At 38.9% G+C, this 23,844-nt stretch overlaps 1 protein-coding gene across 1 annotated transcript; it reads left to right on the forward strand.

The window, feature by feature from the left end:
* The first annotated feature begins 1,319 nt into the window (after positions 1-1,319).
* Positions 1,320-20,018, forward strand: GRK7 (G protein-coupled receptor kinase 7). Its single transcript, XM_072344781.1, has 4 exons — positions 1,320-1,937; positions 2,725-3,162; positions 14,611-14,882; positions 18,140-20,018. The coding sequence occupies exons 1-4, from the start codon at positions 1,335-1,337 to the stop codon at positions 18,480-18,482; spliced, it is 1,656 nt and encodes a 551-aa protein (XP_072200882.1). The 5' UTR covers positions 1,320-1,334; the 3' UTR covers positions 18,483-20,018.
* The last annotated feature ends 3,826 nt before the right edge of the window (positions 20,019-23,844 follow it).

Raw genomic sequence — 23,844 nt, forward strand, 5'->3', positions numbered from 1 at the left:
AGATAAAAGCAAATTTATACTTGCACTGCTACTTGATAGTAGAATGACTGAAAGCAGCCAAGAAGGGCTTTTTGTAATGATTTTGAGAACTGCTTGTTGTAACTTGAAGTATCTGTGATTCAGTCCTTCAACTTGTTCCAATTACAAAAGTAGGAAAAAAGAAAAAGAAGAAAAGGAAACTCTCCTTAAGTAGTTGCTCCTCAGTCCTCCTGGAAAAGTCATGGAACTGCTTCACCTGTTCCCGTGATACTTCTGTCTAAAAACTGTTTTCAGAGGCCAAATCACAAGACACTGCAGCAGGGCCTAACAGATGCCATGCAGGAATTTTTTCTTACGGATAAAGATAGGGCACAGACTTCCTGGTAGGTAGCCCTGTGAATGTAGTCAAGTGGATTTTGGCTTCACTTGGTTATAATCCACTTTGTGCCTTTGTTGATGCTGCCTCAGCCATGCACTACTGCCACCTTGTCTCCTTGTCGTCCAGCCACTTGTTGTCATAAGACAAGCTCAGCAGGAAAGTAAAGAGGCCACAGTATCATCTGGAATGCCTTGGCAAGATTTGTCCTTTCGTTTCAAGTATGTTTTTTCTTTTTCTGTGGATAGGAAATGAGCTCACAGCTCCGTGCTGCTTCGTATGTAGGGATCATTATTTTTAGAGCAGCAGCAGATCTGAGCCTCTGCATGTAATCCGCTTTCTATTCCTTCAGATGGAGTGGCATGAGACATCAAGATCTGCAGGAATATCTGTGGAGCTCAGAGTTGTTGCTGTTGAGTGTAACTTGAGTCTGGAAGTGGGGCAGCTCAGAGCTCTGAGTGGTGTGAAAATTAGAAGCTCAGAGTCTGATAGCATTTGTTGTGCCAAGAGGCTTCTCTTAACTGTGGCTGGTGTGCCACTGGGTTTGGACTGTACTGTTTGTGTTAGAAACAGCAATCATTGCATGTTTTCTGCAGCCAGCATCTGCGTACAGAGAGGATTGTGGTACATCTAGAGGTTATCAGGGTCCATTCTGAGAAATTGCAGCTCAACTGAGTCTCTTTGGTGCTGCCGGTGGGAAGGTTTGTATAGGGTGTCATCCTTCAGCTATAGATAGCAAACTCAAGCTCCTTACAGAGAAACCTCTTACCAGTCACTTTCCACAAATGGTGCGTGTACCTAAAGGTACTTAGTGAAAATCCTTGAGAGGTATTTAATGCAAAAGCAGTTAGTCTCTCTGGTGCATTTGAGAAACGCACACATCGCTAGCAGGAAGGAGTGCAGGGCAGCTGCAGCTCAGCTCTTGGGCCAGTTACTGATTTTGTCTAGCCAGGCTCTGCCACCCCAAGAGCTTGCCAAGATGTGTGACATGGGGGGGCTCGACAACCTGATTGCCAACACAGCCTACCTGCAGGCCAGGAAGAGTGGAGAGGGAGACACCAAGGAGATGCAGAAGAGACGTAAGAGCCTCTCACTGCCCAAGATTGAACAGTGTGGAGAGGTTAGGCAGTCCATTCCTGCTGACTACGAGAGCATCTGTGAACAGCAGCCCATTGGCAAGAGATTCTTCAGAGACTTCTTAGAGACAGTTCCAGAATATTTGGTGGCTAGGGATTTCTTGGATGAGGTGTCAAACTGGGAGTTGGCAGAGGACAACATCAAGAGCAGTACCATGGAGAATATCATCACCAACTTTCTTAAGACAGGCTCCAAAAATTATTTGTCTTTCATGAGCTCTGACTTGGTCAGCAAATGCCAGGCAGCCACTCAGAAAGACTACGAGAATGTTGTACAGCTGGCTAGAGATGAAACCAAACTCTTCCTTCAAGGCAAGCCCTTCCAGGACTTCCAGACTAGCCCCTTCTATGACAAATTCCTCCAATGGAAAGTTTTTGAGAAGCAGCCAGTAACTGATAAATACTTCTATGAGTTCCGAGTGCTGGGCAAAGGTGGCTTTGGAGAGGTAAGAGCTGTACCTTTACAAAAGTGGGTCATCTCTCCCCTGTTGAGATCAGCAGGTGGGTTTGAATGATGAACTTGGTAATGAATTTAAACAAACACATTCTGAAGTTTTGCAAAACTTTAGCCTCCAGGTTGTTAATTTCTCAGCAGTTCGCTTTGTGTCTCCTCTCATATTGACTCCAGAAGCCTGTTATTGAAGAGCTGCCCTAAAAATTTTGTATTCTGCATCTGTATTAGAGATACAGGCTTCTATACAAAAGCTGATGTGACTGCCTATACAGTTGTTAGTTTTTTCCTTGGCACTATTTTGGCCTGTGCTAATTCATATACTTCCAGATAATTCTTACGTACAGTTCAAGGAATAGCACAGGTTCTGTTCTGTTCAAGTTCTATTCAATAGCACAGGTCAAGTTCTGTTTCCAAAAACAGATATGAAAAAGATTACTTTTTTTTTTTTTTTTTTTCTGAGAAGGAAGAGATGCAAACTGTATTTACTGCTTATTATGATGATCAGGGAATGGATCCTTCTTTACTTTAATGAATCATACAGTTCTGTTCTCAGGGTCCTCAGGATCTTCCCACAGTTGTATACTAGTTCAGAATAGAACAGATTGTGTCCTTGCTTTTTCCTTGCTCTCTCTGCTATTATGCCCAGCCATGCAAGTTGCCATCAGTGTCTACTGCTAGGCATCTGTGATTCCTCAGTTCCTGCCTATAACTGCTCTTGATATTCTAACCAGTATGTGTAACACTGCTTCTTTACTTCTCCATGTGCATCTCACTTCTAGGTTTGTGCCATTCAGGTGAAAAATACTGGCAAGATGTATGCCTGCAAAAAGCTAGATAAGAAAAGGTTGAAAAAGAAAAGTGGAGAGAAGATGGCACTACTGGAGAAAGAAATCCTGGAGAAGGTCAACAGCCCTTTCATAGTCACGTTAGCTTATGCCTATGAGAGCAAAACTCACCTGTGTCTTGTCATGAGCCTCATGAATGGAGGTGATCTGAAATATCACATCTACAATGTAGGACAAAGGGGTTTAGAATTGAACAGGGTCATTTATTACTCAGCTCAGATCACCTGTGGGATTCTGCATCTTCATTCCATCAAGATCATTTACCGGGACATGAAACCGGAAAACGTCCTCCTGGATGATAACGGAAACTGCAGACTGTCTGATCTTGGATTGGCAGTGCAAGTCAAAGAGGGAAAATCCATCACTCAGAGGGTGAGTAGGAATTCATTGAACATGGGCAGTGGGAAAGCAAGCTGTTCTATTTCTAATGCGTTGAGTCCAAGACTTAATTCCCCAGGATTTGTTGCTTGCTAAAGACCTTACGTGGTCATTTCATTCTAAGAGACAGGTGGTAAGAAGATTTGGTTAATTATGTCTCTGGACGCTATATGTAGTAAAGCAACTTCTCTTACACAAAAACAGAAGAATCAAGTTCATCTGCTGTTTCTCTTAAGATCAGCACTTGAACCACTCGTTTTAGAGATGCTAACGCAGCTTAAGTAATAGTGCATGGCCTGGGATTAACGATGACTTGTTTGCTTAGTGAAAATCAGTTAGAGAGATGAATCCCATGCTCAGTTTTTGTTCCTAAAGGATTCTGAGATCTCAGATTTCTCCTGAGCGGTGGTACTGATGGTGTTGTGGGTGTTTGTGGTGCTGCACAATAAGCAATTGTGAGTCCTCCCCCTAGAAATTCATTCCTGAAAACATCAGCAGACTCAATGGGAGTTTGAAAATGTGCGTGCCTGTGTGTATGTGTAGGAAGACAGAGAAAGATAACCAGCTGCTTTTTACTGTGTGAATTTCTGTGCAGCACCTCAGCTGTGCCTGTGGTCACCCCAGTCCCGATTTGTAACAGTATCACGAGGTTTACAAAGGAAAGATGTACTCCTGAAATGTAAAAACTGATTTTATCCTGAAGTGTCCTGAACCTAAAGATGTATATAATGAGCAAAGTACAGTAGGAATGAGAAGAAATTGAAGCAACATTATGAACTGCAATAATTATACTTCCCACGTCTTTAAAATGCTGTAAAAATTGAGTAGCATGGGGAGGACCTGCTGGTAACATTTTCCATTGTGTTTAAGGTACACACGTCCTTTTGTGTTATCACTTCATGCAGTAATTTGTACTCGGAAGGACAGGTTTTCTTTTGACCATTAAAAAATGCTATGATTCTTTTTAGTTCTCACAGATAATACAGATGAATGTTTAAATGGGAGATTTTAAAATGAGGCTGCACAGTTTCAGATATGAAAATGCAGTTTCAGTGATAGCAAGGACAGATTTTCAAGTAGAAATGCTGTGCAGTGGTAATGTTTTGTTTGTGAAGATGGCCTTTTGATCAGAGCCCAAAGTGGACTTGATCTGTGAACCTTAGTATGCTTTGCAAATTACAGTTGCATACATTTGTTACGATGAAAATCTGTTTTTGTCCAGGGGCAGTGTTTGCTGCTTGGAAATGTGTGGGCTTTGCTAAAAGGAGAAAAAAATGTTTTCAGAAATACATGACCTCTTGTACTTACTACGGTACGATCTCAAAGGCAGCAGTGGGAAGATAGTTGTGTCTCCTTGCCTTCCATGACAGAGTTATGAAAGTCAGGTTGTTCTGTTGGTGGCCACTGGTTCACCATTACATGGACACTAAATCAGAGTATGAACTGTAGCAGTTCTGTGACTGCAGCATGTTGGAAGGAATTTCCGCTTTGTTTTCTTTTTGTTGGGAACTTAAGATATGAGAGAGATTATGATGTTTGTTTTTTTTTTTTCATTTTATGTTGTAATTAGGAGGAAGTTAAAGTTACTACTGCAAAATATGAGCTGGTAATTAGTAATTTTTGTAGCAATGTTGAATACAGGAAGCTCTAAAAACACTTTTACAAGGTTTGGTGTATGTAACAAAGTAAAAATGGCTGTTAAATTCATTTGGTTACTAATTGCAGTTACATCCTGGCCTAACATGGGCACAATTCTTATCCCCTAGGAAGCTTTTTGAGTATGGCTCCCAAATAATCAGTTCTTTAAAAGCTTTATGAGAATCTATTTTTATAGACACCTTTGGTTCCAAGGCAGATTTATGAATATAATCAATTGCACCGTTTTATGGGCACAGTTTGATAAAGGCAGACAAGCTAAGGCAGAATATCTGCCTGTTCCTCCCAGGCAAACGTGGGAATGTGCCCACAAATGTGCCCCGGGAAGTGGCTTTGACTGCAGTACCAAACACCAGAAGGCAGATTCCATATTCTGAGTGACAGTTTGTAGATAAGCAAAGTAAAATGGAAGACTTCATACCTTCTGAACATCATCAGGAGCTAAGTAAATGTTCATTTGATTTAGTTTTCCTCTTGATTACTCTAAACATGGGCTAGTGACCTGTATTCTTTCTATAGTGCCTTCAGTATTTGTTTTAATAAAATTCTTTAAATGATTAGCCAGGTGCATTTAGTTGAGTAAAAACCTTGTGTGCAATCTTTATAATCTGTTTGAAGATATAAATGAGAAAACAATTCCAGTAACTATATTTGCCTGTCTCTTCCTTCCTGAATAGTCTGCTCTTCTACAGAATTGAGTTTGGAAAAAATAAAAGATCATTTAAATACTTTTCTAAATCAAATCAGCAAAGAGTAGAGATTTTATCTTTCCATTTTTGTGTACTTGAAGTCAGCTGGGGTTTTATGAAGATTTGAGCACCTTTGCTCTGTTGAGTCAAGTATACTTGCTTGCAACTGACTCAATTTTCAAGGCAGCATTGCAGGACACCCTGAAATGCATTGATTGTCTGGTTTTAAATCAGATCACTTCTTCAGCGGTGTGCATTCCAAGTGGACATCTGATCCAAGACACCTGCTAGATAAACATTCATCTCCATGTGACCAACTGTACCTCAGCTGTTATGAAAGTACCTCTTAATAAGTCATAAATAGTGAAACACAGTAGCAGTTTTCTGCTGTCTCTGCCTTTTTTTCATTGATATTTGCTACATATTACAAAGTAAAAAGATGTGAATAATTTCATTGTTCCTTATGCAGGATTGAGTAGTATATAATAATGAATTTATTTGAGCATTTCTTTATTCCATTCAAGATTTTACAAAATACAATATTTCCATGCATTCTGAAAATCCAGTGTAAATCCATTAGTGTGGAAGCCTTTAAAAGATAAATCAGCTTCACCTTCAAATCATAAAAATTCCTACCACCTCGTGTACGAATACATACCATCCATGTATGAGCTGGAGGATCCATAAATCCCCTTTGTAAATCTCGTTAGGTGATTAGATTAGCATGGGGCACCAGTGATAGACTTGTTAATGAGTTCCTGTTTTAGACATTTTCAAGTTTTCAGTGGCAGTTTCAGTGAAACTGTAATGTTTCCGCATTGTTTATCAGCCAAAGGTTATATTCCATGACCTATATGAATTTTAGGTCAAGTCTTCTTATAGTTTAATGTGTGATTATGCTATAGAAAAACTACTTTGTAGGTCATTATTTAAAGCTTACCATAATTGAAGTAGCATGTATTGTCTCAAAACATATTCCATTTGAGAAATACCTATACAAACTGTCTGTAACTATAGTACATAAAATTACCCTACTTTAAGAAGCAGAAGTTTTTAAAGAGTGTATTGGACACCCAGCCTTAGGTTTTCCCCTCTCCTCCCAGGTATGTGCACATAGCTATGCTGTCTACCTAGAAATGTGTATATGCTCACTTAGTCAGGCAGAGCTGTTACTGACAGTCCTGGAATCATAAACTATTTGCCAGAGTTAATAAAATTATTCAGGACATTAGGAAATATCATCATGACTTTCCCATACAGGTGTGCCTGCAACATCTGTTCTGACGTGTTGATGATATCATGTATAGAGCTGGATTGTGTGATAAAATTACTCCCTTTTTATATGTTGACATTCTTTTTCTTAAGTTGAAATAGGCTACAAAGAGAAACTGAGAGCCTTCAAAGTTGGCTTTTACATAAGCAAGGTGTTTTTGTCTGGCTGTGTACTCATTTGACTACCATATGGGGATCATCGGTGCAAACGCACTTACTTGAGGTTTTGTTGAGTCTGGTCTGAGAAACTGTAATGTTCATAGGGTGGATATTACGATGATTTATTTTCATTATGAGCAAGATAATTTCTTCAGGAGCTTGCTAAATGCTTATGGCTGATTTGGAACTAGTTCTTTTTGCATAAGATGGCAGTGAGGAGTCTCCATGTCTTATACCAAGTTTCTCTGTTTGAGCAGTGTGACTGAGTATGCTTTTTCTGGAGGTCTGTACAAGTTTTTCTTATTATACATCTTGAAATTCACGTGTGTCGGAGTCAAGTGCTCCTGCCCTTATCCAAAGGATTAGCAGTATTTAATTTCCTGAGAATGTGAGAAAAGAGCAAGCATTTTCTTCTGTATAATACCTTCATGTGTTCAGTATATACAGTTGTGGGAGGCTTGGTCAATGCATATTTGCTATTCATTTTGGAACAGACTTCCTGCCCTTGCTAGGTATGGGTTTTGCACAAAGCAATTGTTGCATGTAAGTTATGAAGTTCTTTAGAACTTTGTGTGTGAGCCAGGGAGGCTGAATACAGGAAAAAAATATCAGCATAAAACAAGATAAAAATATTTCTATAATATTCATAAAAATGCATTCATATCGGCAGAGGTTTGGGGCTTCTTGGTCTTCCTGTGCTATGTTTTATATATTTGAAGGACATGATAATATTTTTATAGTAAAAACATGTTTTGGTTAAATTCTTACTCAAAATGTCCTTTTGCCCTCCTGTATGTTTGTTTATTATAAGATTCTATTTCTTAGGAAAACAAAAGGAAATCTATTTAGATGTTCCTGAAACTCGCAGCTTAATTTCAGGGCAGTTGAGAAATGGAGAGAAGGGTTCAGAGCTGGAAGATGAAAAATAACGAAGCATTTTTGCAGCTGCCTTCTGATCGTGGTCACATTTACGTCCTTATTAGATAAAGTTCCATAAAATATTCTTCCTTCGAGCTTTCAGAAAATGGCAGCTCTTCATTTGTTCGGAATTAACAACCGTTGCTGTGATCTTACAGTTTCAAAACCACCACATACCTGATGTAATTTGAAGTATCACAAGTGCGACTGATTCTGTTTAACTGGAGGGACTTTGTTCTTAAGAATTTTGATAATCACAGTTATGAAGTGCATTACAATGATAAATACTTCTGCTTTTTTTTTCTCCTGAAACGTACACTTTACAGAATGGAATCTTAGCGCTGTGGCTGCCATCGGCACTTGAGAATGAAGGGAACAAAAATGATTTTGTGAGAACTTTCTGCATCCTGCAGTTTTGGAGGAGGCAGAAAGTATATTGGAGTGACAAGAATCAGGTGTATCCCAACAGGATAGTTTTCCTGTACCAGCTGTGCCGCCTGCCTGACATAGCTTCTCTTTCTTTTGGAGACACAGCATCCAGGCACTTTGCATGACTTTAATTGTCTTTCTTCATTGGTTTCATCTCATGGTTAATAAATACTGCAGTATGTTCCTTGAAAAAGCAAGGGATGAGATTCCTTGTGAAGTTTCTAAAGCTGGTAGAAAGCTCAATTAAACTGTTGGAAGATTAGAATGCTGTGTAAGTGCTAAGTACTACTGTTCAGTTTTAGCCAATTCTTTCCAGAATGATCTCTTTGATTAAATCATCTAATGGTGATTTATTTTAGTCAGTAATGTGCATTTTGCTGGGTAAGAAATGCAGCATTTGGCTGATGGTGTTTATCTTTCAGCTGTTCCTTTGATGGCTCTGACCACGAGCAGTGTAGCAGGAGCTGTAAGCTGTAGGTTGTGGAGATGTCGTACTTCTGCTCATAGTGGGCCATGTGCACAATTCCTCGTACTGTGAGGAGTGTTCCAGTTAACAGACATGGAATGACATGACACTGTTCTTGCACTGACTTGGCTGTATGGGCCAAATCTTCCTGGACTTGTGTGCCCCCGGTGGCGCAGCGGTAGAATTCCCGTCTGCAACACCAGGGGGCCCGGGTTCGAATCCCCCCTGTGGAGCAGGGGGTAGAAGTGCCACTCTGCTACACAGAGGGCTCGAATCCCGGGAGTTGGACTCGATGATCTCTAAGGTCCCTTCCAACTCGCACGATACTATGATGATACTATGATGACTCATCTGTAGAGGTGGTTGAAGTCCTGTGGATGTCAGTGACAGCAGCCATTCAGGGATTGCTGTCATTTGTGTTGCTTAACCCGGAGGCTGTGCTAGCAGCAGGAGGCTGCTACCTGTGCCTTGAGGTGCTGTTCTTCCGTTGTGCAGGTGCTGAGCACAGCGTTTCTCTTTGATGTCCTCTCTCTTTGAGAAAGCCACCTACGCCTTGTGCTGCATGAGCGTTAATTAGAAAGAGCTTCATAAAATATGTACGGAGCTAAGTGGATGAAATGTTTCTCATTTTATTATTTTTATATAATATTCAATAATCATTAAAAAAAAATAGAAGCGTACCTATCTCTGAAATGCAGTAATTTTTGCACATTACAGATGGGAAATGATCACCAGAAATTGAAAGAGAAACAGAGCATTGCACAAAATTAGAAGGAAAACTGCGTCACAGGAATAGTACAGAAGCTAGTAATGGTTGTATGCTAATTGTGTAGGTAGGGGGGCAGTACCAAATGTTTTGCCTGTCCCATATGCTCAATCCCTGTAACGTCTGAGTGCTTCACTGTCTGGAAAAGCGTGTGTTTTCTGGCAGCTCACAAGATAGGTACGTTAGTGGGTTTGGCAGTGGGATTTGCGGCAAAGATCATGATGTACCTGTGGTCACACAGGGAGCCAGTGGGGAGATGCTCTTGAGTCCAGAGATACAGTTGGTGTCAGTGAGCAGCTGTCCTTCTCAAGCCGTTATCCCTTTCGTTTTCGTTTTCATCAGCTGAACTGAAGAATATGCTGTCATTGCATCTACTTTCTCCTGCTGTGTTTGAGCGCAGGAAAGCCTATCACAAGGCTTTCTCTTTCACTTGTGCGACTTGTGGTGATGACATCAATGGTCACTGTCATACAAGCTCAAATTAATGAAAAATGGTCGTGGACTTTTTGTACAAATTCAGTTGGTGACTTTGATCCCAGAGAGAAATTTTGTTTCCTTTTTTTCCTACTACATAGCAGAAATTGGGGTTTGGCCCATTTGGGTTTTAACTGTATGGATTTTGTTAAGACAGACAAGATTTCCCTGCTAAAATTATGTCCCTCTGTGAAAATGAAAGAAAAAACTTCAAAGTTGAATTTAATGTGAGCCTTTGGGATTCACGGGCATCGTTATTCTTTTCCTGGTACTCTGAACAGACTTCTTTGTGTTCTTCTGAACCAGCAGCTCATCAGCTTGTCTGAAAGTCAATGGAGTCTTTCCCTTTGCTAAGCATTAACAGTATGTTGAGGTCTTTGCTCAGTGAGACTTTTCAGAGGTGCAGTTGGTGCTAATTAGATCAGATTTAATGTTCTTATAAAAGTTAGTTGCCTAGACATTTGGTCAGCTGGCTCATCTGACAGAAAGTATGGCAGAACTCTTTGTGCCTAATTCTCCTCACAGTGACTTTGGGGACAGAAAGGAACATTGCAAAGTGAATGGCAGAGGAATATCAGTTGTTCTCTGCATCTCAGGCCCATTAAGTTATGTGCGGAGGAGAGTTTTCTGTGGTCAGTCACTTCATTCCTGCAGGGTGTGTTCAGGCAGTGCTGAAGGAGCAGAGGAACAGCTGGAGGAGAGAACAAAGCTGTCAGGCACCCCTTGGAGGAAGGATGGACTGAGCCCCAGGAAACAGCTGATAGAGCTAAACTCAGCTTGTTTTTTTTCCTCTGTTCAACAGTTCTTGTGCCATGGCAAACAAAGGACAGACATTCTGATTTGCTATACTGTTTGCTTTGTGATATCAATTGAGTTTGTTTTGCGGAGATCTGTGGGAAAAGCTAGAGGGATCTAAATCCCATTTCTCCCCATTTGCCTGTTTCTATGATAATGAAAACTCTAGACAGCTCTTTCTTTCTTCGCTGTATTTTTAAGAAGCTGGGATAACGATGTTGTTCAGAATACTTTTCCTTCTTGGGAGAGTAAGCTGAATAGGATGTAGGGGCAGAAGCTGCAATGTGCACCGAGTTCTGCTGGCAGCCCAAGTACCCTCAGCTGTCCTGGGAACCCAGTGCACTTAGTGCTTCTCAGGATCACATCTTGTGTTGTTCAAAGACTGTAATTATGTGGCCTTTAAAAAATTTATACAGAATCACATTTCACTAAAGAAACAAGGTATCCTTTCAGATGACTCATTTCTGCTGCGTGCTATCAAACCATGCTGAAAGCAACAGTTCCACCTAACATAATGTCTTTGCTAATGTATCTAAGGGCAGCACTTGGTCATTATGTTTTAAATGATTATTGAAAACTTGCCTTTCGGGTTGCTTTCAAGGCAGGAAAATTGAGGAAAGTAGATCATTTAATCCTTGTCAAAAACAAGTACATTAAAATCTATTTAACAGAAGAATAATATTTTTTGTATTTCAGACAGTGTATGTGAATAAAGCATTCTGCTTACCATAACAAAAGATAGTGTTAGGTGGAGAGTAAGTAAAAAATGGCAAGGTTGCATTGACTGAACTTGGAAAAGCTGTGTGCATTTGCAGTGGCGTATGATTCTGCCTTCTATGGGATATTATAAAGTGCTTTGGCTCCTAGTGGGGGTTGTACGGTTTTACAGCACCATTCACTAGGCTGACAACGTGCTTCTTACATACCTGCCTAAATAAACCTTTCCCGAGTCATTGAGACTGTCATTCATGCTGCCACAGGATCTCTTTTCCTTGTAAGATGATAAGAGTTTTGACATCTTGTTCCTAGTAATGCTTACTGCAGGGATGTGAGCTTGTAGCTTCCTTCCAGTGCCTTCTACTCCTTAAAGATACAAGTAAGTCTTTATTTAAAAGGTTTCTTTTCTTTCAGCTCCAGCGGTTGAATAATTTCTGTGTTCCTTGTTCTGCATTTAAATACTTAGGGTTTTATCAACCTTCTTCCTAAATGAAATATTTTGCCAAAGATCTGCATTTTGAGCTACGGGTGAAGGACTAAAATTTAAGCTCTTCCTTCTTTTTCCATATTACTTTAAAAAAAAAAAAAAAAAGTATATAAGTTGAGATACGTAGTTCTTCCCACTTAAAATAACTGTTCAATACTTGTGAAATGTATCTGCTTCCAATATGTTTTCTTTAGGTTTTCTTTCTTTTGTTGTTGTTGTTGTTTTTAGGGGTCATCAGATTATATTAGATTGCTGTTTCTCAACCTGTTCCTTTGCTAGCAATCCTAGAATTAGCAATAATCTTCAGGATGGAGAGAGATTTAGTTTAAATTTAGGTTCAAGCTGTGCTAAATGTTCGTCAGAAAAACAGCTCACCTGGAATAGTTGGGCATATCAGAGGAACAACATGTATTTCGTGCTTTCTCTCAGATGGAGTTGGATCGGTTCAGTAACAGCTCAGAAGATTTCAGTGATACCAAATTTAGAACGTTGTAAGTTCAGTTTTTATTCACACTCTAACCCATCCACCATCTCAAAGGAAAACTTTTGTTGATCCATCTCTGTTTTCTATTAAGATGTTCTCATGTAGTGTTTTAGTCTATGATCACGTCAAATCACAGTGTTCTGTATAGTGTGACTTACTGAAGGCTATATGTGGAAGATGCATATGGAACAGGGCAATCTTGGCACCTTTTTCTTCTGAAAAACCAGCTGGGGAAGAAAGGGACAGTCTGGGAGGAAGCTCTGCTGAGACACCTTGTTGGCCACAGGTGCTGTGATCTATCAGTTGTTCAAGGCATTAGTGCCCTAAAACCAGTTCCATCTCAGAAAAAGTAAGAACATTTATTGCTTCCCAGAACAAGAATCAAAAATATTCCAGAAGCATAATCAGTGTCTGTGTTCCCTAATGCACTATGAGCTGTCTCTGTCCTTCTGTACCAACATTTCCCAACTGTTCCCAGCCTCTCCACTCCCTTCCAACTTTCTTGATCCTTGGCCAGATGGGCCAGAGTTCTGCAGGCCATATTGGAGCACTTCTCCTTTCTGTGTGGCAAAGTAATTGCACATAAAAATTGAATGTTGTCAGGATATCTCTCAGTATTAACTTAGATGAATCCAATGCAAACAGTATAATTATGTGAGGAATGATTTGGGCTGCTGTAATGGCTCCATTGAACTTCTGTGGTTTTACTGAGGGAGATAACAGTTTGCTTTTAACCCTTCCTTTTGCTTTCAACCTGGCTGATATTTTTGTTTTTTCTCATTTCACTTCTATACATGGATAAAATTAAGGACTTTGCTTTATATCTCTAAAAAAATGTAACTTCCTGCAGACATTACTTACTGTAGCATATATGCCATCATATGAACTGGCATGGGCTGAGGTTCATAGTGAGACTAAAATTCATCTCTTGGGCTATTATTCTTTTCCCAAACATATTTAGCTCAGATGAGCTCTAGTTTTAGATACACCTTTCTCGCTCTGTTTTGCTTCAGAGTGAATCTCTGTCACTGATAACACTATCACTGTTACTATCACTGTTCTGGTGATAGTAATGATGACCATCTTGAGTACATCCAGGGGGATTTTACACAAGCATTTTATTTTCATTTCAAATGGTGATACTATGAAAGTTCAAAAGACTTCTGACATAGTTATCAGTGTTAGCTGAATCTGGTAAATACATGAAATAAGGTCTAGAATTAGATGTGGTAGAGTCAGTTGAGAGAATGCTTTGACTGAAATTTCATATCCTGAGTGATGTAACAGTGCATCAGAAACTGTATAGAGAAGTTCACCTCCCCTTCCATCCCAGGTAGATCTGCTTACCAGAGGGGCAGCAAGAGCTGTTTTGAATACTGTGGACTCTGTCCCCCAGCTGGGGATGTGCCAGGCATATGACTGGGAGAAAGCAGACAAATTCCCCTCTCAAAGAGTGGTCACCACTTTTGGAGGCTTGATTAGTCCTTTCCTTTATTCAGAGAGCTTTTCCCAGTCAAGCACTATGAACTAGTTTTTTCACCTAAGAATAAGTAATGTACTAATTACAATTATCTTTGGTTTACTTTCATACAGTGGTTTTAAGAGTTTTTCTTGGCCCTTGATGGTCATAGTTCCTTGCAGAAGACAGCAGGGAATGTGACTGATAACTTCCCACCACAGCTCGGCTGCCAGCTCCAGGAGATTGTTCTCACTGGCAACAGTCCCCTTGTTGGAGCTGAACAGGGAGGGGGCAGAAGATTGCCTGATTTTTGTCCTTTTTCATTCTTTTCAAAATGATTACTAGTTGTGTTTGCAAGACAAAGCAAGCAATGTTCATCAGCAGGGAAAATGTTAAGATGAAAGAAGTCAGATAAAGACTAATTTTAAAAGAAACCCCTTTATGCAAAAATTGTGTAGACATTTCACTTTTGAAGAATGCATTTAAAAGTTTTTCCATGGGCTAAGATGTTTAAAGACAGAAATAGTCCATGTGCTAAAACGTAGTTGTTCCTCAGTTTACGGATACAAAACCAACCTATCGCTTGTATTACTAATATTGTTTAAATTATATTTAATTCTTTGTATGTCATTACTCACATTGTGTAATAAATCTCTGTATGTTTGCTGTAGGCTGGGACAAATGGTTATATGGCTCCAGAAATCCTGAAGGAAGAAAGTTACAGCTATCCTGTGGACTGGTTTGCTATGGGATGTAGCATTTACGAGATGATTGCTGGGCGAACACCATTCAAGAATTTCAAAGAAAAGGTTGATAAGGATGAGGTTAAACGGAGAACTCTGGAAGATGAGGTGAAATTTGAACATGCCAACTTTACAGAGGAAACAAAAGATATTTGCCGACTGTTTTTGGCTAAGAAACCAGAGAATCGTTTAGGAAGCAGGTATGCCTTATTTCTCACGTTCAGAAAAAAAGCTGTTTTAATGCCACAAATAATAATAGTAATAATACTTTACATAAGATTAGCTTAGACCTACCCTTTCTACAGAGTACTGAGTTTTCTCCTTCATTTCTGGGAAGAGAGGTGGAAGTTTCTGGAGATAAAATGGAAATAAAGAATGTTGTTGCATTATTGTAATTGTTCATCTCCACTCCAGGCTGCTCACAGGAGTTCTTTTATTGGTATTTTATAGGATCAGACTCTGCAGCTCTGGGAGATGGGAGCGGCCCATTTCTCTTGCGTCTCCTTTCCTAAAAGCAGAGGGTATTTAAGTAGACACCTGAGTCTGTGCTAATGTAGACTGAATGCAGAGTTTCTGGCTTTATCACTTACAGGAATTATGTGGGCAGAAATCCAGATCTGCAGTACAGATTTTCTGCCCTGCAGATGCCTAACTTACAGGGCTGCGTCATTGGCTTCTTACTGAAGAGACTATTCTCTTTACTCAACTGCTTTAAAAAAAATCTTGTAGAGGTTCCTGGTTTTTCTGACTCATTCCAGGAACAAATGGGAGGAGAAGAGTATTGGGCACACATTTGTGTGAAACAGTGGATTTTGGGACTTCAGTGGTGGCGTTGAGTTGATGAATAGTGATGGATTTGTCCCTGACTTAGCAATTTGGTCAAGTCTGATTCAACAAGTCAGAAGCAAAAGCAGCAACAAATTATTCACTTAGGTACACGCGTTTCCTTAGCCAAACTACTGTTATTCTGCCTGGTTTCTGTTGCATTCATTCTGAGCAGTATCAGAAATGTTCAGGGATAAAAAATTGCACTGCCTATTAAAATATTGTGACTGAGATGTGTTGTAAAAGTGTTTGTATATATACCATGTCTGGTCATGACAGAATAAAAGCATTTATGTATGTCTTAAATAGGGAGATACTATTCAGGACAGCTCATCCTTATGTAAAGATTAGCACTGTAATTCTAATAAGGACAATAAGACCTTGGGTTATCTACATAAGTGCCTGTTGCATAAGTTAAAGCTGCTCAAGGACAGCTTTAATTTGTACACCTGACCTTTTGAAATACCTCACTTTTTTATTGAAGACTTAATGCCATTGGTTAACTGAGGAAATAAAGTAACCAGTTTTAGGGGATTGACATCTCTGTAGCCCACGTCTTCCTGCATGTACAGTGATTTTCTGTTTTTTGTGGAGGAATACAAAACTGACAGAGTTTAGATGAGCTCATTTGTTCTTTCTTCTAAGTTACATAAACACGCAGTTCACAGAGGAAGAGCTCAAATTCATCTGCAGCTAGTTGGAAGATGCCTCAGTTGGTTCCAGTAGATGGCGTTCCTGTAGCTTTATGTTTTTAAACTTTTTACGTTTCTAGTGGTGACAGAAAATACATCAGGAAGAAAAACACCACAGTAATCCATATTGGAGCCTTCCCCAACATTTAATGCTTTTTGGGTTATGTCACAGAAACGAGGAGCAAAATAAAGTGAAATTTTTGTGAGTACGTCTGTGTAATAGGATTGGCGGCACTATTAGCTCTCTAGTGTCACAGGGCACTAATTAATCTGAGCAGCGGCTCTAATGCCCTACAGGCTAACAGCAAATGTAAATAAATCACATCAAGCTCAAGAGCTGTACAAGTACATGGTATTATCACTAGCTAGTTAATCTAGAAGATGATTTTACAAGATTATGCATATGCAGAGTCTTAATCTACATTTTAATAATTATCTTCATATAGCTCGTTTGGGTTGAAAATGTTATTTCATTGGGCAGGGTACCAGGATGGCAGTATCTATCGTTCTTAAGGCTGTATCTTATCACTGTGGCCATGGTGGAGTACAGCTCTTAGTGGCTGGCGGTGACTTTTTCAGACAAACCAGGCAGCAGGAGCACAGAATTATGGTTTTCTAAGGGAGCTGAAAAAGGCAGCTGCGTTTTCATCTCAGCTGTGCCTCATTACAACCAGGGCAGGCCAGAAGCATGGCAGGGAGGCTTATTAGGAAATGGCAGTAGAGGCCAACCAGAGAAGCTGTTCTGTAAACATATTATAAGGTCTTAAAGATTTTCTGTGGTTGTGCAGATCTGCTACTTTTACATGGTGCTTCTTTACATCTACGGTGATAAAAAGACTTAAGATTTGCATGAGCTCTTAAACATTTTTTCCTAGGTATTTTTGTAAGGAAATGGAGAAAGACAATAGGAACAATAGCAGTGACCATTTGCTGAAATTCGGAAAAAAATACATTCACTTACGTTATCATTTTCATGACCCATGAATAAAAAAAACAAAAACAGCTACAACAAAACAACAACATAGGCATGAAAAAAGTGCAGCGATCTTCCCTGCTTCTCTTTTCACAGTAATTCTAAATACAAACTTTGTATGGCTTGGTGCTAGAGTTACATTATGGGCAAGGTGCAAATCTACAGCTGTGGTCATGGATCATGCTTTAATGACCATACATTTGAGGCTCAGATTATTCTTAGACTCATAGCAAGCTTGTAGGATATGCTACAGTGAAAGAATTCACTGTTGCATCAAAAGTCATTCCTGAGTTACTCTTTTTAAAGTGTACCTAAATACATTTATTTACAGTGTCTGGATTTTATTCGTGGGTTCTAAAGATACTTTTAAAAAATTTAACAGAAGTGCACATACTCTTGCTGATGCCAAGGGTAGTCCTTTTGCTTTTGTGCTTGTAAGAGCAGTACAGTTAACTGACTTGCTAAAGCTACTTAACTGGGCTTTGCAGAATATTTTTAATGTAAATGCATAGTTGCTTTAAATTAAGAGAACAAATGCCATTTGTCAATTTCCTGCTCAGACTGTTTTTCATCAGTCAGTCCCTAGATGTATTAAACCAGACTACCCCAGTCTGGAATTTACTAGATATTCTTATCCTTTTAAGTCAACCACTTGACTTTTCGTTGTTGAACACTCAGTCCAATACTTCCTATCTTCAGCCTGCAATCTCTTCAGTTCTGGTTAAAGTGTATCTTTGGCTGTGGGTATCTCAGTGTGCTGCCAGAAGCAGCTCTGCAGCTCTTGTGTGGTACCTTGCCCAGACTAATTTACCTTGAGAGCTAAGAAATGGATCGGGATGTTTTTGGCTACTTTGCTGTGCTTACACTGTTCAATGCAACACTGTTTGAATATGCTTGAGCTGTGTGTGATTGCATCTGCTGGAGAGCAAAATACTGTAGTAATTAACAATCTTTTGCTTTGTTGCAGAAATGAAGATGACGACCCAAGAAAGCATAGCTTCTTCAAAACAATAAATTTTCACAGGCTAGAGGCAAACCTTATTGATCCTCCATTTGTGCCAGATCCATCAGTTGTCTATGCCAAAGATCTTGCAGACATTGCTGATTTCTCTGAAATACGAGGGATTGAGTTTGATGACAAAGACAAGAAGTTCTTCAAAAAATTTGCGACGGGTGCTGTCCCTATACCTTGGCAGGAAGAAATCATTGAAACCGGACTGTTTGAAGAACTGAATGATCCTAACAGGGTAGATTCTGGTGGATATGCAAATGGAGGTGAAGCTAAGTCAGGAGTTTGTTTGTTGTTGTAAATATCAGATTGTTACCGCAAAGATTAGAAACAACCTCAGAACTTTCCATATTCTGACACTGCTTCAGAAATGCAGCACATCTGATTAAGAAGAACTAATCGGTGTAATATGGCATTGACAGGCTATGTAGACAACAAGCTGTACCAACCGTATTATTTTCCTTTGTCCTAGCAAAGGAGATAATTATTTTGTTTTACTGGAGACTTAATCAAGATGAAGGGCCGTATTTCACTAAGGAGCTTAGAATGATAGAAATTCTGAAATACAAAAAGCAGACATAGAGTGAAGAGGCATCTCCTTTGGAAAATTACTGACTCTACCATTTTGAATACAATTATTTATTGGCTTTCTGTCTATTTTCTTCTTACTTCTACTAATCTTTCCTCTTTGTTCTACAGTTTTCAGGACTTTTTAATTTTCAGGTAATTATAGATAATGGAGCTCAAATACTATGTCAAATCTGGATGCTTATTGGTTAACCAGTCTGTCTTGTTTTCCTAATTTCTGTTAGATTTTTGGTTGGTTTGATTGTCATTCAATGTGAAAGAAGGCTTTACGGGTGGCTGCAAAATGGGACCTTCAGGACCAAATTCTTTTAAAGCTGATTTTAACAGAGTGAGGAGAAGAATGCACCAATTTAATTGTATAAAGCATTTATTAAGCATATTATGTATTTATAGCTGAATATCCATTCTTTTTGACAATCAATTTCAACCTTTTATCAGGTCTCTTGGTAATATTTCTGTATTTTGCTGACAAATTAAACTACAACTAGACTAAAGCAATTTGTAGCTGGCTCTTTACAAGAATTATATTTTCATATAATACAAATACTAATTCAGTCACAAATATAGAATATATATATATTCAAGTTGATACCTTCATCTTCAGCCATTCATTGATTCTTATGCAAATTTTGAGGCATTTTTGATTTTTAATTTTATGTCAATCTACATAGAATTGATTGGAAGCATTTAAATGAATACTTGCTAATGTTGAAGTCTGTTACTTGTGAGTCACATCTGATTGTTTTCTCTGGTAAGAAGTTAATAGGTGGTAGTTTTTTTCTATCAACTTCTAAATTTGATTATGTATGTTGTTCACTGTCATCTGTCTAGCTATAGTTTCAATTGACTAAGGTGGAAATAGAGACTGTTTGAGTCACAGAGGTTGCTAATACTTCTTTGTATTTTTCATAGAACAAATGTCCTCCTCAGTTCAGCTGTTTATTTTGTGTAGACACTCTGCCTGTTCAGAAAGAGCAGTAATAATAGATAAGCTGTCTTCTATAATTATGTGTGTTGTGCAAACATGGCTTTATTGATTATAAATAATCTAATACCTCATTCCAAATGGTGCAATAATAAAAAAATTCTTTAGTATTAAATATTTTAAGTGCTTTAGTCACAGCTAAATAATGTGTTGGAAATACGTTGTGTTGTTCTTCACTTTCTGTAGAGAGGATTAAGATGAAAAATAATTGTTTTTTTCTTTCCTTTTAAATTTGCTTTTCCGGTGTTTTGTGTTTTTCAAATGAAAGAAAGAAAAAAAATCACGAAAAATGGTGTTATTTAGCATTAGTGGATAATTCTGTTCACAGATAGTTGTGAATCCATAATTGTCTGCCTTTGGAAGGGAGACTTTCTGCCAAATGGTGTAAAAGGATATAAACTGAAATCTGACTTGGGGCTTTAGTTGGGAAGGATGATCCTGAAAGGTTGTGAGAATCGTAGGAGGTTGAGAGGAAAGATAGCCGTGTGGATCTGTCAGGGTGGTATTAAGCTAAAATATGTCTTAGTTCAAGAAACTCAGGCAGAAAAGTTCATTATGTAGACATTTCAACAACAGCAGTGCAATTACAGCTGGGAGAGGCCTAATGGTGCTAGCGGCATAAAGCATCAGGCTTTTGTCCTGAACTGCATTGCATCTCACAGCCGTACAGATGCCACTTCGCAGCTTCTCTAAAGGCCATAAACCAGCACTCTGAGTTGGCCATAGGATTTTCTAGCACGTTAAATGACTTTTCAATATACAGATGTTCCCATACAGGGAGAAGTTACGTATAGAGCTAGAATTTAATGTGATGTTAGTCGTAAATCCCCTGTGATGCCAGATGTTGCAAGACTGTGGTTTTCAAAATATATTGCAACGCTGAGGTTTGTGAATTCAGGATTTCATCTGTGCATAACATTTTGTTACCTAGTTTTTGAACAGTTGTAGTGTCAATAAATCCCAGCAACATCTTTATCAGTGAGACGCTGTAATGTTAAGTGTTCCATGAATCATTGGAAGAAGCACATAAGTAGTTTTGATAATGCATTTGGCATTGTATTGCAGAACAGAAAATGAGTTAGTTTGTCATTACTGGTTTCCATTTTGTGCAGTTCTCTATTTCAGAACATGGACAATTTGTATTTGCACTGTGAAGAGGTAGAACAGAACAAGTGTTCTAAATGTATTTCTGTTAGCATTTTCAGTGCATCTTTTAAAAATGAATTTCACTTCTTTTAAGGACTCACTGAAATGCACGATTCTTTGCTTCTTTCTGTTACTGTAAATTTCTTTGTTACACTTTCAGGAACACAGTTACTTTTAACATCTTGTTTCACCTTAACAAACCAAAGGCAGCAATCCTGAAAGGTTTACACCTACGATGAACTCTGTCTTAGTGAAGCCAGTGAAGCTACTTGTGTGAGTAAATCTAAATGTTTGTGCAGTTGTGCGAGATCAGGACCTAAGTCAGAAGAACTGACCGAGTCATTTTATAATAGAAGGGTAGATAGTTTACAATAGAAAATGGGGAACGAAGTTGTGGGAGGAGAATGATCTTGAGGTTGCAAGATACTTCTGGCAAAAGTAAATGATGTAATTTGAAATTGCTTTTTTCTTCAGGCTGTCTTTCTCCTCCTTTGCCAGCTTTATGGCACCATAATTGTCTGCCTCTTTTCCAGGCATATAAAATGCATTTCAAGTGTTAATCTAATCTGAAAAACTAAATTGTGAACTCTATTGGATTAAATGCCATCCCTCAGAGGCTACTGAGTACCCTGGTCACTCTGTAGTGACTGTTGTTACGGTGCTTTATAAGACAAATGGTGCTGTCTTTCCTGCCCTGTTTTACATACTACTGCTATTAGAAGTACTTGATAATTTTAGTTGAAGTAGGCTGAAATGGGAGGTTCGTAATAGCTTAAAGTCTACTCTTATGAAAACATCTTGTACATTACCCTGGCCAACACTGAAGAAAGGCCACTAGCAAATAGAGAATGTGAAAGGAAACATTTTCCACTGTATCTCAAGTCTAAACTTTCTTTGCTTCCCTCCCAGGTACCATTACCGCCACCAGTCTCACTGAGCCCAAAGAGACAAAATAAGTGTTAGTATTAACCTAATTAAGTCATCGTTCACTGAAGGGCAATGAAGCTGGAATGAAGGGCCTGGAGTCTTACAGGATGTGGCTGAGGGAACTAGTTTTGTTCAGTCTGGAGAAGATGCTCAAGGGAGACTGTACTGCTCTCTGTATAACACCCTGAAAGGAGGTTGTGGCAAGGTAACCTCCCAGGTAACAGCAGTAGCACAAGAGGTACTGGCCTTCACTTGTGCTAGGGGAAGTTTGGGTTGGATGTTAGGAAAAAAATATTCTGAGAGAGAGTTGTGAGGTACTGGCACAGGCTGCCCAGGGAGGAGCTGGAGTCACTGTCCCTGGAGCTGCTCAAGACCCATGGAGATGTGGCACTGAGGGACAGCAGGCATGGTGGGGGCTGGCTGATGGTTGGACTCATTGATCTCAGTGGTCTTTTCCAATCATAATGATTCTATGGTTCTATTCTATGAAGATTATTAGTAGCAGTAAAGCTTTGTGTACTCTGGCTCTGTACTTTTGGCTGTATTGTCACAAAGGCTCAGCTAGTCAATAAAAGCTGCTTATGTTGCAGCAAGTAGTTTACCTTTCTATTGCACTGTGAAATGGACTTAGTGAGTGGAACCTGTGTGTAATTTCTAGGCTGTCTAGTAGTGTCAGGTCAGGCAACTTTTCATGAAGTCTATCAGTGTTATTTTGTAGAGATAAAATGCTTCTGGTCTTGTCTTGAGAACATTGTTGCTTTCCTAACTTCTGGTGTTATATGTAGCAGTTTTCTCATCTGAATATCTAAGTCTGTGACTAAGATAAGAATGTTAATCTCATTTACATAAAATATGTATATTAATTTTATTCTAACATAGTCATTTATAATCTTTTTGTCTGATTTTTAATATCTAAAGATTTAAATTCCTTTATTAAGTATCAGTTGTAAAATTTTATTTTGATTATATACGGTGTCTTTTTTCTCTAAAATGGGATTTGGATTAAGAATGAAGATCTCAGCAACTGTAGCTCATAGCATGGCAGAACTGCTGAAGGTCTACTGCTTCAGTTTGCTTGTTGGAGTTTTTTGTTTTGCTAAAAGAAAACCCTATTTTTCTTCACTTGACAAGCCATCAATTCTGAAATAAAAAAATAAATAACTGGCATTTTATGTTAGAAGACACATAACTTGTTATGGTTAAAGGTCATCCATGATCGTTTCATTTTAGAGAGCACATTTTGAATGTTGCATTATGATAGCCTTAGGGAGGTTCATTAGGCACATTAAAGAATGCATGGAGAGAAATTGAAAGCAAATTCAATTAAGCGTCAAGTTATTTTTTTTATAATTAGTCATTGCATTATTACAGCAAGTGATTTCAAACCTCACTAGTATCTCACTTAAAAAATAGGCAGCCTTACTGTTGCTTTGGGAAATGACAGTTTTTTTTGTTCCCTGAAAGAGCATCTAGATACATTAGTTCTATTCCTTTCCCTCTGACATCTTTGGAGTAGCTAAAGTGGTTAATTCCTCCCTTTGCTGTTGCCCATGTGCTTGCACAATTGGTTCTAGTAGTTGTTCTAGCCTGTTTGTGGTCTTTGTGTATGCTTTTCAATGCCTGAGCTTTGTTAGCAGGCCAACTCCTTTCAAGTGTTTTGGTTTCTGATTAATGTACATAAACAGGGTGCTATTACAACATTTGGTACAATGGCTTATGAGGAATGAGAATTTTCATTTTTCTTCTCCACACAAATATTGCTTCAAGCTAAACATAACTAATTAATTTTGACATGTTTTATCAGAGCTGTTCTTTGCCAAGCCTAAATGTTGGCCTATATGATTCATTCAAGTTGTTCTGACAGTTATATTGTACAGAATGGAAAGATACAGCACGGCTGAACTCACACTGTATGTGTATCCTAATGATGGGAGTTCCTTATGGTGAATGTTCCGGTGATTCATGTTTTTATACAGAATGCCAAAGGGATGACTATGGATGTATCAGTTGTCATAAC

Source organism: Excalfactoria chinensis, chromosome 9, assembly GCF_039878825.1.
Source record: "Excalfactoria chinensis isolate bCotChi1 chromosome 9, bCotChi1.hap2, whole genome shotgun sequence".
Lineage (NCBI taxonomy): Eukaryota > Metazoa > Chordata > Aves > Galliformes > Phasianidae > Excalfactoria > Excalfactoria chinensis.

Coding starts and splice junctions, on each gene's coding strand:
- GRK7 (XM_072344781.1), top strand. CDS start 1,335: ATGTGTGACATGGGGGGGCTCGACAACCTGATTGCCAACACAGCCTAC. Junction 1,938..2,724: donor GCAAAGGTGGCTTTGGAGAG/GTAAGAGCTGTA, acceptor TCTCACTTCTAG/GTTTGTGCCATTCAGGTGAA. Junction 14,883..18,139: donor GAGAATCGTTTAGGAAGCAG/GTATGCCTTATT, acceptor GCTTTGTTGCAG/AAATGAAGATGACGACCCAA.